This window comes from Lissotriton vulgaris, chromosome 1_1 (genome assembly GCF_964263255.1).
Source record: "Lissotriton vulgaris chromosome 1_1, aLisVul1.2, whole genome shotgun sequence".
Lineage (NCBI taxonomy): Eukaryota > Metazoa > Chordata > Amphibia > Caudata > Salamandridae > Lissotriton > Lissotriton vulgaris.
The window spans coordinates 1,175,646,035-1,175,661,724 of record NC_141685.1 but is presented as its reverse complement, the minus strand read 5'-3'; the positions used below and the strand labels follow the sequence as shown (position 1 = coordinate 1,175,661,724).

The following is a 15,690-nucleotide window of genomic DNA, read 5'->3' as shown; positions in this document are numbered from 1 at the left end:
TCATGGGGAAGTGACTTAAAATGCCCTAACACACATGAGTGTGCATTTACAAGGCCCTTGCACCACTTTTGCATCACTTTTAACATAGGAAAAATAACGTGAAAGTGGCTCAAAGTCCTTATAAATATGCCCCATGCTGGCTATGAAACTCTAGCAGTACATATCAAGAAACCTAAATGACTTCAAAAAACGTTTTTAAACACATCAAGTAAGCAAATTATTCTCCCTGAATCATGGAGCAAGTGAAATATTTGTTTAAAGAAGCAGACACCATTTTTCCTTGTCATAAATTTAAAAAGCATTCCTTTTCCTTAAAAACAATTTTCAAGTCATAATTTGAAAACATAGCACAGCTCCTATGTACAAGCACACCCTGTCAGTACTAATACTTCACATTATCTCCAATTACAATTTCTCAAAGAAACAAAATCTTTTTGTAAAACACTTGACACAAAGCAACATTTTAAATACACAACTTTCTTCCTAATTTTCTCCCTAAAGCATACTAGTCTCTATCTAAATTAAATGAATCTTTTCTCACCTTAGCGAATGCTTTTTAAGTTTCAAAACAGTCTCAGACACACACCAATTTTTCTTTAGCAGAGCAAAGGGTATGCACTCCAGAGGCTGCAACCAACAATGGCACAGAAATGCTGTAATTCATCCCACATATCTCTCATGTCACCCAATCAAAACTCTTCCCTCACTTTTTTCAAATCAACACCCTTCCCCCCTCTGCCCTTTCTGCCTTTTTTCCATAGCAACTACCTCCTGAAAGACCTCTCATGTTTACAAGTTCACACAACAATGTTTCAATTGAACTCTGAACTCTCAGTGCACCTGCGTATCCAGTGCAATCTTTCATTAAATGTTTTTTCCTTGACCATTCAAATTACATCTTTAAAAGAACACATCCATGCACCCTAACTTTCTGTTTTCAGAAATGGAAATGCACCAATCACTGCTAATGAATCATTAGCACTGGAAATCCAGTTTTTTTTCTTTACAAACTCCTACTGTTTCAACTGCCCTTTCATTACCACACTTCATCTGACTGCAGCACAACCTTCTCTAACCATGTTTTATGTCTGGATTGTTGGACATAGTTACATCTACTGGGCTCAAAGGTATGCTGAGAACAGAAATTTACCTAACCTCAATTTACAAGATGTGGAAATTAAGTGGTTGGGCCAAAGAGGATTAAAATGTCAACAATTGATACCATTGGTGAAAACCTTTATGCATTTGCCAGAACCTGACCTGTTAATTGTGCACTGTGGAGGTAATGATTTGGGCACTTTGACTGGGGTAGGTCTGGAAATGCTTTTAAAGGACACCTTTGAGCAATTAATGGCACTTTTTCCTCAAACTGCCTTGGTATATTCAAATATATGCCAAAGACAGAAATGGAGGTGGTCCAACCAATTTTGTCCACAAATTGAGAAAGCGAGGAAGCATGCAAATAAGTCTGTTTCAGCTTACATGAGAGACCATGGAATGGGCTCCATCTTCAACAATAACTTGCGTTACTACATGCAAGATATCTACAGAGGAGATGGTGTGCACTTCTCAGATGAAGGGAACAGAGTTTTCATCCTGAATTTAAGACTGTGTATTGGTACCTAATTATAAGTACCTAAATCTTCCACAGACCCAAAAGCTCTTTTCAGAGCTACCCTAACTATGATCACTCTAAATACATTTTAAATGTAACTTTTTTTTTTACTAATTTTCACAATTTACGCTTTCTGGAGCGCTACCCGGTTCGCAAACCGGGCGCTAACCGCGCGAAAATTTGAAAAACATTTTTTTTGGGACATATATGGGCCTCCTCATCCACCCTCACAAAACCTAGGGGGTCAGGATATGTCTCCCTTGCCCCCTTTTACACAATCCCAGCATTGTTTATCATCCATCTTGTGTCCAAATTAGACCTTAACGCAAGATGGCGGACTCCTGTTACGCTACCGGTAAGCTACCCGGTTCGCGTACCGGGTAGCGCTTCCACCGCGAAAAATCGAATTTTCTCTTTTTTGCCCCGCGGGGCCCTGTAATAGGCCCCACATCAATCCTAGGGGGTCAGGAGGGGTTTACCTTGCCCCCTTTTATTCATTTCCCCCTTCGTTTATTTCCACCTCTTGTCTCTCGATCCTACCGAGAGACAAGATGGCGGCCGCACCGAACTGTTTAGAATGTTCACAGTCACCGGGGAGCCAATCCGCTTCTCCTTGCGAAGTTCCGTTACGCGTCTGGTACGCGAACCGGAGCGCTAACCGGGACGCTGTCACAGATATATATATTTTTTTGAACCTAAAATACTCAAAATCCACTGGAGCACTTATCTTGAGACCTAGCAAAGGCACATCGGGCTACCAGTCCCTACAATTTTGCCATGTTTCATAGAAATCCATTCAGCCATTCGAGCTAAAAGTGAGTCCAACCGCCCTATGGAAAACTCAATGTTAAAAACACGTTTTGGGACCTCCCTTTTTTCTCGGCCCCCACTTCACGAACCCCCCCCCCCCCCCCCCCCCCCCCCCCCAAACTTTCAGCGGATGCTCAGAAACAAAATGTGCCATTTTCCTGAAAATTTCAGCCAATTCCGTCCATCAACGCCAAAGTTATTCAACATAGAATTTTCAGAAATCCCTATTCAAAAAAATCCTAACTATATATACCTTCTGGCGACTGCCAGTAGGTAATATATATATATATCCAAATTCCATCCAGCGCTCGTAAGCAATGCGAACTAAGAAGAATAATTTTGCCCCAACATAGGCACAATACTAGCGTGTATTGTACGGGTACTATATAGAGTGTAAACACTAAACGCGTATTAGTATAGGCACGAGTGTAATTTTCACCAATAGAGCGGCATATGCACTTATCCAAGTATAGTCATGGTATCAATGTGTGCCTTATGGGTACTTTACCGAGTGAATGAGGTACTAAATATGATTATCAATCACGTTTTTAGCAATGGAGATTCCCTCATGACTTTACCAACATGGCGGCGAAGGCATTGACAAATTGAAATGAATTAATTGATATATAATTGTTTCTTACTACGGAAGAAATTTATAATAGTATTCAATGCCGTTATATTTCATAGCATAAATGTCTATGTAACTGACAAACATGTGGAAAGATGGAGCATTTCATTGCAGTATACAATGTTTTAACCATTCTGTAATGGCGGATCAAGGTTCGCAGAGAATCATGTGACCTGTGATGCATGTAACCATACTATTGTTTGTCTATTTAACATGCCGGAAATGTCGGGGCTTTACCGTGTGAGCAAGACACAAGTTAGTGTCGAAACGCGTAGCGTTATTTGGGAATAAAGAAACATTCATGAGCAACCTGCTACTGAGTGCGCATTGCTTACGAGCGCTGGATGGAATTTGGATTAAATTGAAACGGCATTTGGGTTCGCCGTCCTAATGCGCCACTTGACTTGGTAGAGGATCTCAGCAGGACCCTTCGTGAATTGGAATATATATATATATATATATATATATATATATACACACACACACACACATATATATATATATATATATACACAAACTGGCAAACTCAGCACTCACAAGAGTTCTATATTTCACGCTGCAGTGCCTACACAAACAGGTGAATGCTGGGACCTGTAGTTAGTCAAGCCAGGCTACAGGTGCCCTGGATGGAGCGTGATTTACTGAACTCCCGCCAATGGGAGCGCCGCAGTACTACAAAAGAGGGAGCAGTTTCAATCCTGATGCAGGAGGCATCTGAGAAAGGCAATTCCAGCCGAAATGCATTATGCCGCGTCTTTGTTTAATAAAGTACTCCCAACGAAATCCCGCTGTGTCCTCGGATTACTTTTACAAGTGGTCGTGTTTGTGTATATATATATATATATATATATATATATATATATATATATATATATATATATACACACACACACAACAGCAGCAGTCTTACACCACACCACGATAGCAGAGATGGCAAAGACCACGCAAATCCAAACGTATTATCTTCGGCAGAGATTTATTTAAAGAAGAGTCACCAAATCTAACGCGTATTGGGCGTCCGCCCTTGCCTACATATATATACACATATAAATTTTTTAGTACTCTGTACATATTTTTATTCTTTACATACGCATATATTATGTACCCCGGGCTCCCTGTACAGTGCTTATGGCTTTGATGAGGATTCAGCTGGAAGAGAATTAACATTACAGGTAAGTAACTTATCCTTCCTAAGCTTTGTGGTTATGTTTGAAGGCATATATCCACTTTGCCAACAAAATCGTCCCCTTACTGCTCCAGGATAATGGTGTTACATAATGAAGCAAGCCTCTACACTCTTGTAGCCTTATAATTTAAGAGTGTATGGCAGTCGTGTTCAAAAACAGGTTGCGAAAAAAATTAGCAATTTGTTGCGTGCAAGTTTGACAAATAACTTAATATCTTTATTAATTGATTAGCTCTAATGCAGCCGTTTTTACATATTTCGAACATATACTAATAGTTTTTCAACAGTTAGTTTGTATGGGAGAACTTGTAGAATAATTGTTTTTCTGAATTTTCAAAAACCTGAAATATGTAGTAGTATAATATGTGTTTGTCTTTGTTTGTCAGTAAGTTTCCTCCCGGACTGAATGCTACAGCTATGTCTGAGGTTCACAGGGATGAGATGGCCTGCATTTTTCTTGTCTCCCTGGATCCCCTCATCGAGCAGCTTCTTTCTTATAACCCTTTTGTGGAGCAAGTTTTAAGCGAAACCTTAGGTAAATAATTGGTAAAATGATGATGTCTTAAAACTTTAGTGATTGTTTACTTAAATTGTTTTTATTTGAAAAAAGGCTGCTAATATTTGAAAAAAGTCTGCTAATGTGCATTGGTACTACTGTTGATATTTACCTTTCTCTTCCTTCTGCAAGGTGTGATTTGTTTATCTCCGGTATTTTGTTAGTAGTTTAAAAATCTAGAATTCACAGAAATGATATTCCAAAGTTTTGTTTGGCTAATCAGCTGGGAAAAATCACATAAAGATGCTAAATCGTAACATGGGCAAAATCACTGGTCACGATTTACTCACATGTTGTAATAGAGTTTGACTACAGTTGAATATAGATCTTAAGAACGTGAGCCCTTTGGTTATAGAGGGAAGTAACTTGCAGAATTCTGCAGTGTACTTTCAAGTCTCTAATTGTTTACAATATTTCCTGGATGGCACTTGCAGATTTAATCTAAAAATGACAACTGCGCTGTCAACAATATGAAAATGACAGGCGTGAAAACGTGAAAAAGCCTTTTATTGTTCGATTATTTAAAATCATTACAATATGCTAACAATATAAAATAGTTGTCTAAAAACCAAATAAGTTAAATTCCCTAATTATTACTACAGCCTAATAAAGCATAAAACATTCAGTATAGTATCATATTCTAGCTACACGGTTTAAGAACAAAGTGCATTGATTTTTAAGTGGGAGGTGTGTCCGCCTCTCCCATGCTTCCAGTCCTACAGTTTTCTTTATACGACTCTACATTTGCGGACAGTGCTGCACGAATTAAGCCTATAAATTTCCCCAGCCGTGCTACTGTTTGACTTGCTGTTGCAGAAAAGCACAAGTCCGAGATTTCGCTGCATCGAGTGAGGCCCTGAGCTCTGCAGATTGGGGTGACCAAACGGTGCCTCTCACTGGCTGGCTTTGGGCAGCAACACAACAAATGGAACCAGGATTCCTGATGGTAATCGCAAAGTCTGCATGCTGCTGATTTACCCACGCGGGCCCAACTTTGATTAAACTCCACTATGGGTAATGCGAGGAGCCTCATGTTAGTGATCTTTTTTCGGGTTTGAACGGATAGTGCTTGCTCAAGATAAGGCTGTGCTTTTCCCACTTTATACGAGGCATCCAATGTAGAAAGATTTGGATGGTGATGCAGGCTATCGAGATCTCTTGCGAATGAAATATGCTTGACCTGTCTATTCACTGCTCTTTTCCATGCAGCTATTGAAATATTAGCGTTGACCAGGTTTTGCACCTCTATTTCTAGCAGATGAGTGGCTACTGTAAGTTGCGCTTGCCATGGGGATTTGCTTTCTTCAAAGATTTTTTTAATTTGCGCTTTCAAGGCTGTTGCTGGAGCTCTCAAGGTGCTAATATAGTATTTTATTGTGTCTCCCAAGCAGGAGATATCTGGGAGAGAAAGACCCAGCTCCAGCCTTACTCTAGCTCTCCTGGCCTGTCGTTGGATGCCCAACACTTTCTTATATACAGACATTTGGAAACTCATGTAAAAGTTGGTAAGGGAAGATTAAATGGCCATAGTTGACTGAGGGCACTACTTTTGCTTTTAGGATTTTCAAGATGGATTCCGTGGTTGAGCTATGTAATTTTCGGTTAAGATTTCCCAGACTGCAGACGATTCCTGCCCCTTTATTTCTTAGATGTTTCAAATGAGCTGTTGTTTTTGCCCCTTCCGTTAGCCTGAGCCCCAGGTAGTTATCATTTTTGCAAGATCTGATTTGCTGGTCTCCTAGGCGCCATTGAGCTGTTTGCTTTCGATGGTACTTCCCAAAGATAAGGGTCTTAGTCTTCTCCTGGTTTACCAATAAATTATTCTTTTGATTAAACCTGCGTAGCGCGTCTAAGGCTTTCTGCAAGCCTATCCTGGTATGATCCAGCATTACAAGATCGTCAGCATATTGAAGGATTTGAAGCCGCACCTTCCCTAACTTTGGAATGACTAGATTTGCTCCCTCAAGTGCTTGACCCAGGTCGGATGTGTAGATGTTGAAAAGTAAAGGTGCAAGAACGCACCCTTGTTTAAGGCCGTTATTTGTTGGGACCTTGGTGGTCAGAGAAGTTTGACTGGTCTTAATCCGTACCCAGGTCCCATCGTAAAGAGACCTTATCGCCTTTAGCAACTTTTGAGGGATGCCCCAATTGGTGAGTTTTCTCCATAATATGCCATGGTCCACTCGGTCAAATGCTGCACTATAATCTACAAAACAGCAAAACAAAGGAGGTTGAGCTGGCTGGGTCGCATGTCTGGACAGGTATCCCAGTGCTATGATGTTATCTACTGTGGAACATTGTGGTCTGAATCCAGTTTGGAAAAATGGAAGGATGTTTTGCACCTCTGCCCAGCTTTCTAATTCCTTCAACAACACTCTAGCATATGCCCTTGCTTCGATGTCTAGCAAAGTCACTAGCCGATAATTTTCACGTTTTGTGCGGTCTCCTTTTTTTTATATAGGGCAAAGTATTGAGCCTTTCCACGATGATGGAATGGAGGCCGTTTCAAAGGCATGCTTGAAGAGTGGAGTTAACTGGTCCGCCCAGAATGCGAATGACACTTTAAACACTGCCGCTGGCACTCCGTTGGGGCCCGGTGCGCTGTCTGTCCTCATTTTCTTGATCAAGTTGGTTATCTCTATTGTTTTAACAAACAGACACTTGTCCTCTTCTTCTTTGTCTAGTAGATTTTGTTGTTCTTGCGTGACCCTCCTTTCCTGGTCTGTTGTGTACAATTGCTTTACATACTTAACCCAATCCGCGGCTGCCACCCCATTTTCTTTGCTTTGGCTAGTGTGGCTTAATTGTCTGATGTATCTCCAGAGTCGAGTATGACTCTTTTCTTTAAGCATATTAAAGATTTTCAGCCACTCTGCCTCAATTTTCTTTGTTCGAATTTCCCATATATTTTTCCTATGTTCACTTCATATCACTTTTATTTCCACACTGAGATGATTTGTCACTCCTTTTCTTCTTCTCGCCTTCAAGGCCTTCGAGAGACTCCGTTTGGTTTGCTCCAAGTCCCTGGGGTTTGGTTGTAATGGGTAGTTTTGCGGGTAAAGGCCCTGAGCTTTCGGGTTACCACTGACCTGTCCTAGGACCGATTTTAGTTCCTTAAGTAGTTCCTTCCAGTGCACCAGGGGAGGTGCCAGTATTTGGCACTGCTCTTTGTGGGTGACCCACTCCATGAGTACTGGGCTTAATTTTGTGGTCCATTTTATTCTATTCAATACTGTATGGTGCTCTTCCTCGGTTGAAGTACCCAATCTTTCGGGGTGTTTCGCGGTTTTCCCGTTTATATCAGTGTGAGAAGTTGGCCTGATATGTTTCCAATTCTGGAACCACCTTGTATCAGCTCAAACAATCCCTTATTGTGTCTGGTTGTAAGTCAACCTTATAGACAAGCTATCCTAGGGGTTTCATAGACTAAGCAGCCTAGAAGGCTAAACTCAAGAGGTCGTGTTAAGCGAGCTGTTTTACCAATCACAATCCTGTAATATCAAATGAAAGGACACCCCACAAGTATATATTATAAAAATATGTGTTTATTTCTAAAATAATCCCCAGTACTCTTTATGAGCAAAGGGGCACAAGCATTAAATCAAAAGCACAGTATTACATATGAAAGTTGCACAATTATGGATGAGGGCGGGTGGCCACTCAAACCCTTTATTTTAAGAAAGTGGTATAAGAGATACCAATCGAACAGTGGTTAGGCCTAGGGCCTAGGGAATCGCTGGGAGCAGTCGGGAAAAGCCCGCGGGATTTGGGTGCAGCGCTTAAAGCACACGAATGCACTAATGTTAAGTCAATGGTGCGTAAAAGTTACACAAATAGAGTTTAAGGATACTTCCGCTGAACCTAGAAGGACAAAACTTTAGACACCGGCCCTAGAGGTGTGTACCAGTGTGGGAACACCGGCGTTGCTGTGTTACCTCACCCACAGGAAGTGGGTGCATAGGGTCGAAGTGGCGTCAGGTTTCGTCACGCAGGCTCTTGGTGCTTGAAGCTGAAGATGCTGCAGGCGATGTGAAGGAGAAGTGTCCGGTGTGATCCAAGGGTGGATCAGAGTAGAAAAGTACCTGAAAGCAGAGGGGACAGAGTCTGGGCACTCAGCAGTGACCAGGGTGGAACCAGGACGGAATCAGGCAATGTCGGGCGCAATCAGGTGGTTGTCGAGGAGCTTCTCTCCGCTGCCACGTGGGCTCTGGGGCATCTGCGACGTCCAGGAGCGGGTCACGAGCTGTCCCACGCAGGTTCTCGCCGTCGGCGCTGTCGGCTTCAAGATCGGAGCAAACAACACTTGGCAAGAGCAATCCACGCAGGACTGGAAGATTGCTTCTCACTCGGACCAGGAGGGTCAGAGTGGGTGCTCCTTTTCGTAGGAGCGGGTGCAAGTCTGGAGCAACCAGAATCACAAGTCGTATTTAGGTTTTCATCGGCACAAGGGCCACAAGCCAGCTGGCGAGTGACCGGGCCAACGCGTCGAGCCAAAGAAAGCAGAAGGGCCCCACGCAGCACTTGTCGAGTGTAGAGGGGTAAGCTTCAGTGCAAGAGTGGCTCAGGGTTGGGGCTTCTCAAACCCCGGGGTACAGCTTCGAGGGTCACTCGTGGGCTGCACGGTCAGCGTCTCGTGGTCTTTTCAAGATGGCGTGCCCCACCCTTCCGGTCGCCTCCACGGGTCTCAGCTCTGCAGGGACTGTGGATCGGGCTGTAAGAAGGCAGGCAAGCTTGATCTCGTCGATCTCTGTCGCTCGAGTTCCGGCGGGAACTGCAACAAAGCAGACTTCGAGGTGCTGGATGTTGCCTGTTTGCACAGGGTGGTCACTCCTTGACCACAAGGGAGATTCTTCAGTCTTCTACGTCGAGTAGGATGTCGAAGGGTCCAGAGTTTTGTTTCTTATGTTTCATCAGGATAATCTGAGTGCGTTGGCACTGCTCCCATTCTTATACCAATCTAGGGGGCTGGATTACCTGCTAGGTCCCCTCCTATGGGTGGGACCCAGGAAGGGGGTGGATACACCCCTTTCCCTTTGATCCAGGCCGCGCTGGGACTGGGGCTGGGTGCCCCAGAACCGGTTTGGCCGGATTATGCAAGGGGCAGCCTAGTGCTCCCCAGGCAGTGTCTGGTTTCTTTCAAACCTCCCTGCTACAATCCACTATCTCCTGTCTGGGGTGGTGTGACACCTCCCTGCGACAGGAAAGCCTTTGTCCAGGCCTCCTCTGCTGAGTTTCAGTCAGCACCAGGAGGTCAGACTTGTGTCTGTGGCAGAAGCATCCATTTTGTGGATCTGTGGCTCTTTTAAAAATCAACCGCGTTTTAGTAAAGTAACATGTCTTCACCCTCTAGAGGGGTGGAATGCTATCCCCGTCGACAGGACTGTCGATGGGATAGTATTCCAAATCGTATGACACCTTACACAACATGTTTTGATAAAGCCAAACCAAAGTTAACATATAACCGCGAGGATTATAATGCACTTAATAGTTTATGATTTTGCATTATCCCGGAACAGCTAAGGGAATTGGTCCCGACAGCTGCAGACAGGCTCAGCTCATGCTAGAGTCCCATCTCACATTAAACCACGCACTCTGCCTCCAGTATTGTTAAGGCCTGCCATAGGAGTGGCTTATAGGTTTATACGTGTCCAGTTAGGTTTTAGATATAGGTATACTATATCTAAGCAAGGGGTGATTACACCACCTTGCCCCAGCTGAGTGATCAGCCAGTTGTCAATTTAAGAACCAGCCAGGGGTGGCAAAAGCTATGCTGCAGCCCCTGGTAGGCCTTGGTGGCTCCTATGCCCTGAGCACCTATAGTGCATGGTACAGGGGCTGACAAGGGGTCCAGTTCCAATTGTGGTATGTACCTATAGTACATGTATGTGAATTTAGAGAGAGAACAGCAGGCTGGGGGTCTGATTAGCAGGCCCACAGCCTCAGTAAGTCGAAAACCAGTGAAGCAAAAAGCAGAAATTTGGGGTGACCATAGGATAGCAGACCCTACTCTCCTACAATCAGGCACTTATGTATTTGAACAAAGAAGATCATGAAAGACCCTAGCACACACACAAGGATCAAATTTCACTAAAACCGTTATTATATATGGGTATATGTATATCCCCCATGAGAAATGTTACATTGGGCCCGCCTCAAAAACTGGCACCTATAGCTATAAACCTGTGAGATAATATTTGATGATCTTTCAGCAATAAACTAAACATGCTGTAATGAAGTATTAATTACTTTCCTTCAGGTTTTAGTCTCAAACATGTATTAAGTAGGACCCAGCTGTAGTAGAAATAGGCCTCTTGTTAACTCTGCATTTCTCCAAAGATGAAACTTCATACACTTATTTAACATTGCACATTTCCTGTGTGGTCGGGTTGGGGTGTATGTAATATGCTTCTGATAATTGATGGTAAACGGTGTATAATGCTTGATTAATATATTTTAAGAAATAATAAAATAAATATTTTTAAAACATTGCACGTTTACTCTGATGTAAGTTAATGTTTTAACCCTTGTTGACCTAATATTAAATTTTTCTGCTGGTTTTATCATTGGGTTTTTATGGAGCTGTTTTTTATTTATGAGAATATATGTTTAACTTTGTGTCTCATGCTCTAGTTAAGGCCTTATTACAGGTTGAGGTCCTAATTCCATCTTCTGCAAATACGTTTGCACAGGATTTGGAATTACAGGCTGTGTGATAAAATAGAAAATCACTTTATTTGATCTTGTTAAAATAAAGATCATAAAAGTAAAATAGGGATCATAACAGTATATAACAATCTGGATTACAATCTCATAAAATGACAGTGCATACAGTTAAAATCAAAATAATACATCAGAACTGAGATTACATACAAATCTTATACATGAATAGCAAAAAATAAAAAAAGGAATAAAAACGCAGCTATTAATATAGAAGCTAAAACCTCCCAGGAGAACGCCAAAACACTCCCAAGCTTCATAAACTAATATAACAATGTTGCAATTTTAGCATAACCGAGAAATAATTCATATTGTAATATACATAATTCCATTAAAAATGGGCCTTATATGATTAAAATATATCATCTATTAAAATGATCATCATTAGCAGGGCTCGAAAAATCCATTCGCTTTAGCAAACCAGATTAAATTAGCATGAGTTATTTTAATGTCCTACTCGCCCTTTCTGGCTATTAGGAAGACAAACTGACTTTTGACATCTGTCTCTGAAAGCAAAGCAAATGTGACAAGATAACATGATTTAAAGGCATCTTTATTGCTCATAAAGTGAATGCGCAATAAAAATACCTTTAAATCTTGTTAACTTATCACATTAACTCAGTTTTCAAAGACAGAGGTCAAGTGCATTACAGTTAGGTCAAGTAGATTTTTTAAGTTACTTGTCCTGCAGGTCTAGTAACAATTTTTGGATTTTTCGAGCCTTGATTAGGGGTCAAGTGATATCCTAGTCATTATCATTTTCACACCCTCATAGTTTTTCTCTGAAAAAAATCAGAACAGTGAAACCTACTGAAATTTCATAGGGGGGGGGGCTGCAGCAAAAGGCAAAACATATAGAATTTTATGTGTATTAGAAACTGGTTCTGCATGTTATGCCTGGTTTCCTGTTCAAAACTCAAGACAGGAGGTATTTACTACACCTGGTAAATCCTCACCCTAGGCTAATGGTATTTAACTAGTATAGTATATTCCGTACTGTAAGAAGGTAGGATCCTTCTAGCATGGTTCCCCCACTTTTGTCCTGGAGTCGGTGTGTTTTGGACTAGTCTGACTGGGATCATGCTAATCAGGACCCAAGTCATTGTGCTCTCTCCCTAAATTGGACTATAGTAAGTAGTTTGGTACCTTCTTAATTGGCTACTGGTGTACCCTTCTCGGTCCCTAATTTATTGTATTATGGTACCCATGTCATAGGTACACCAGGGGTCTCCCATGGGCTGCAGAATGCATTATACCACCCATGAGAGAACACTCAAACTGTGACTACAGATCTACCATAGCAGCCTGTGTGAGCTGGTGCTAGCATCACTCCCAATATATATGTTTCCTTAAATCTGAGGTCACTGCCTTTGAAGCCTATGTGACCCCCAAGGTAGGCCTTTCAATCCTGAAGGCAGGGTGCTTGGCTATAGGTGTGAGGGTGCCCTGCATGAGCAGGACACCCCCTACAAACCTAGGAGTCAATACTCCTGGCTTTGTAAGTGTGGGGAGCCATTCTATACATATAGTGGACTTCAAGTCAATTATGAGATGTCTATCTATATATTGGCCACACTGAAACTGGTCATGTTTGGTATCAAACATGTTGGAATCCTACCCCAACACCAATTCCAGTGTTAAATGTAGGATACCATGTGCTGTGGGGCTCCCCTAGGGAATCCCCTGTATTCCCAGTACCAGCCTCTCAGGGTCTAACAGCAAACTAGTGATTCTGCCGACCACAGACACGATCCTGCCATCCTGCTGCTGAGCCAAGCTCAAGCAGGGGAAGGTAGAACAATAGGTTTCCTGTCACAATGAGGTTTGACCACCTCCTAGAGAGGACTTTGTGTATTGGGCTGGGGTGGCGGTGCTTGCCAGCATCACCAGACTGCTTTGAAGGGCACATTTAGTGCCCTCCTTGCATACTCCAGTTGAAACCAGTTCAGAGAGCCGTTGGCTCCTGCACTGGCAAAACTGGACAAATGATATGGGAGTATCCTCCCCTCTGTCCAGCTGTCCTCTGGGAACTGTGGGTGGCTCTTCAGATTCATCGTGGGACAAGATTCAGCCTTGAACACATTTATATTTCTACCGTCTGGGCACTTTGGACTTCACTTTCAGAACCAAGACTGCATCTGAGAAGACTCCTACTGCTCCTGGTCTAGTCGTCCTGCCAGTCTTCTGCGCCGTCTGTGCCTGTGCTTCATTCAGGTTCTTCTCCAGGCCTGTGGGCATCTAAGACACCGAAGGAATCTCCCTTGGATTGAAGGAGTCACTCCCTTGCATCTGCAGGCACCACAACTAAGCTGACCAGTCTGCTGCTCCGAACTTTGAAAGGCCCAGCAACACAGGTGGTGTTTATGCAACTCCCTCGAGGCCTACACTGTCTTCTCTCCAAGTTTGAGGGCAGTATCCCTCGTTGGAACAGCTGGAGCAGCACCCTCTTGCACCGCGTTGACTTGCCGTTGCCAAGGCTTGTTGACTCATCTCGAGAGATCTTCAGGATCCAAAAAGCTCCAGCCTCCAGCATCTCTTCCTGCCAAACTATTCTTCCCCACTGCATCCTCTGACCCGTGGGCCTTTATCTTTGGTGAGCTGCTCGAGGTCCTCTTGCGACTCTTGCGCCTTCGGCCTCTAAGTCCTCTTGAGGGTCTTCTTTGGCTCCAGTGAGCTCCCTTGCTTGCTCGGAGCCCGCTCTGACTTACCTGTTCGCAGTGAGTCACTTGGACCTTGCTGGTCTTGACACTGCACCTTTTTCGACTACTACGTTGGTAGCCGTGGCAAAGGCTTGTTGGTGCCCCAGCCGGACATCGTCCCTCTGGCTCTTGACATCCGACGTGGGACAGCCCGTGAATGGCTCCTGGTCTTCCACAGCATTGCCTGGTCCACACAGCTGCAGCTCCAAGTGCACGTCAACTCTCCTGTATCTCTGACATCGGTGATCATTCGTCTCCTTGCCTCCTGGTCACTCATGAGTGGCATAGACTCTGTCCCTTCTGCTTGCGGGTACCTGTCATCTTGAATCTTCCTTTGGGTTCCACCAGACTCTTTCACCTTCTTTGCCAGTGGGATCTTTACTGAAGTCCTCCATTGTGGTCTACTGCGGTTTCCCACATTACTTCGCACCTATGCACCTGGCTTCCTTGGTGCAGGTATCCTCGTTCCTGGGGTATCTACCAGTGGGGTGACTCTCCAACCTTCAATCTTCCTCGGGGTTTCTTCTTCTGCAAAACTGCAACCGCGACTTCCCCATTGACTTGCATGCAATATGCGGCTGTGTTTCTACTCTGCACACGGCCTCCGTGGGGTTCCTGGTTACTTATCTTGGGTGGGTCCTTGGGTCCCCAGCTCTTCTAAGTCTTCTGGGTCAATTCTCGGCTTTGTTTGCAGATCGAATTTCACTTTATTAGTATATGGTTTCATCTACCCTTGGTGACCACTGTGTATTTGTGTTACTTACCTGTTCTCCTTTTAAATATTGTGTGTATTGTGTTTGTCTCCGGGTTGCAGATATACCAATGTGTTAGTGAGTGTGTATAATAAATGTTACTATTTTTATAACTACACTGTGTGTTTTTTTTTGTTTAACCTACACTGCATGATTAGTACTGGTAAAAGAAGCTGCTTAACACACCTTCTAGACTAAGCCTGAAAGCTGCTCACCACAGGTACCTCTGAAAGAGCTTTCTAAGGTTGTCTAAGACCACACAAATCACCATAAGTGTTGTCTGGATTAATGCAGGGTGCTTCCCTTGAGCACCATATAGTAAGCCAGCCTCCTAAACCTACCCTATTCCGACAGACTTGTAATGAGGTTCTTAATCTTTCTCTGGCCCTGTTAGTATGAGCTGCATTCGGGCAAACACTATTTGACAAAGTTACCTTGATACCTTTTTAGATCGAGCATTCGAGACCTATTGTAATTTCTTATGTTGGGTTAAAACCATCCCCCAGCTTTTGATTTATTTGTTTCAGTGTCCTTTAAAAATCTTGCTTGCCAGTGGTCAGTCCTGCTCTATGTCCCTCCTTTCTCTCTTCCGTTCCTCCCATGCAGCAGGGACAAAATACTGTCTCATCATACTACAGTTTGTCTGTTCTCTGGTGGACTACTTTATTTCTTGGTTTCCTGCTCTTTCTGTCTGCTTGTGTGTAGTTTCGGCACCACAGTTCATTAC

General features: G+C 43.2%; 1 protein-coding gene across 2 annotated transcripts in view; it reads left to right on the top strand.

Annotated features, from left to right (window-relative positions):
• The window catches only part of FIRRM (FIGNL1 interacting regulator of recombination and mitosis), a 3,285,109-nt gene that overhangs the window by 1,369,284 nt on the left and 1,900,135 nt on the right, over positions 1–15,690 (top strand). For both annotated transcript variants that reach the window (XM_086964357.1, XM_086964349.1), the window contains one exon: positions 4,626–4,774. In XM_086964357.1, coding sequence (XP_086820483.1) covers positions 4,626–4,774 — 149 coding nt within the window. The remainder of the gene's footprint in view (positions 1–4,625; positions 4,775–15,690) is intronic.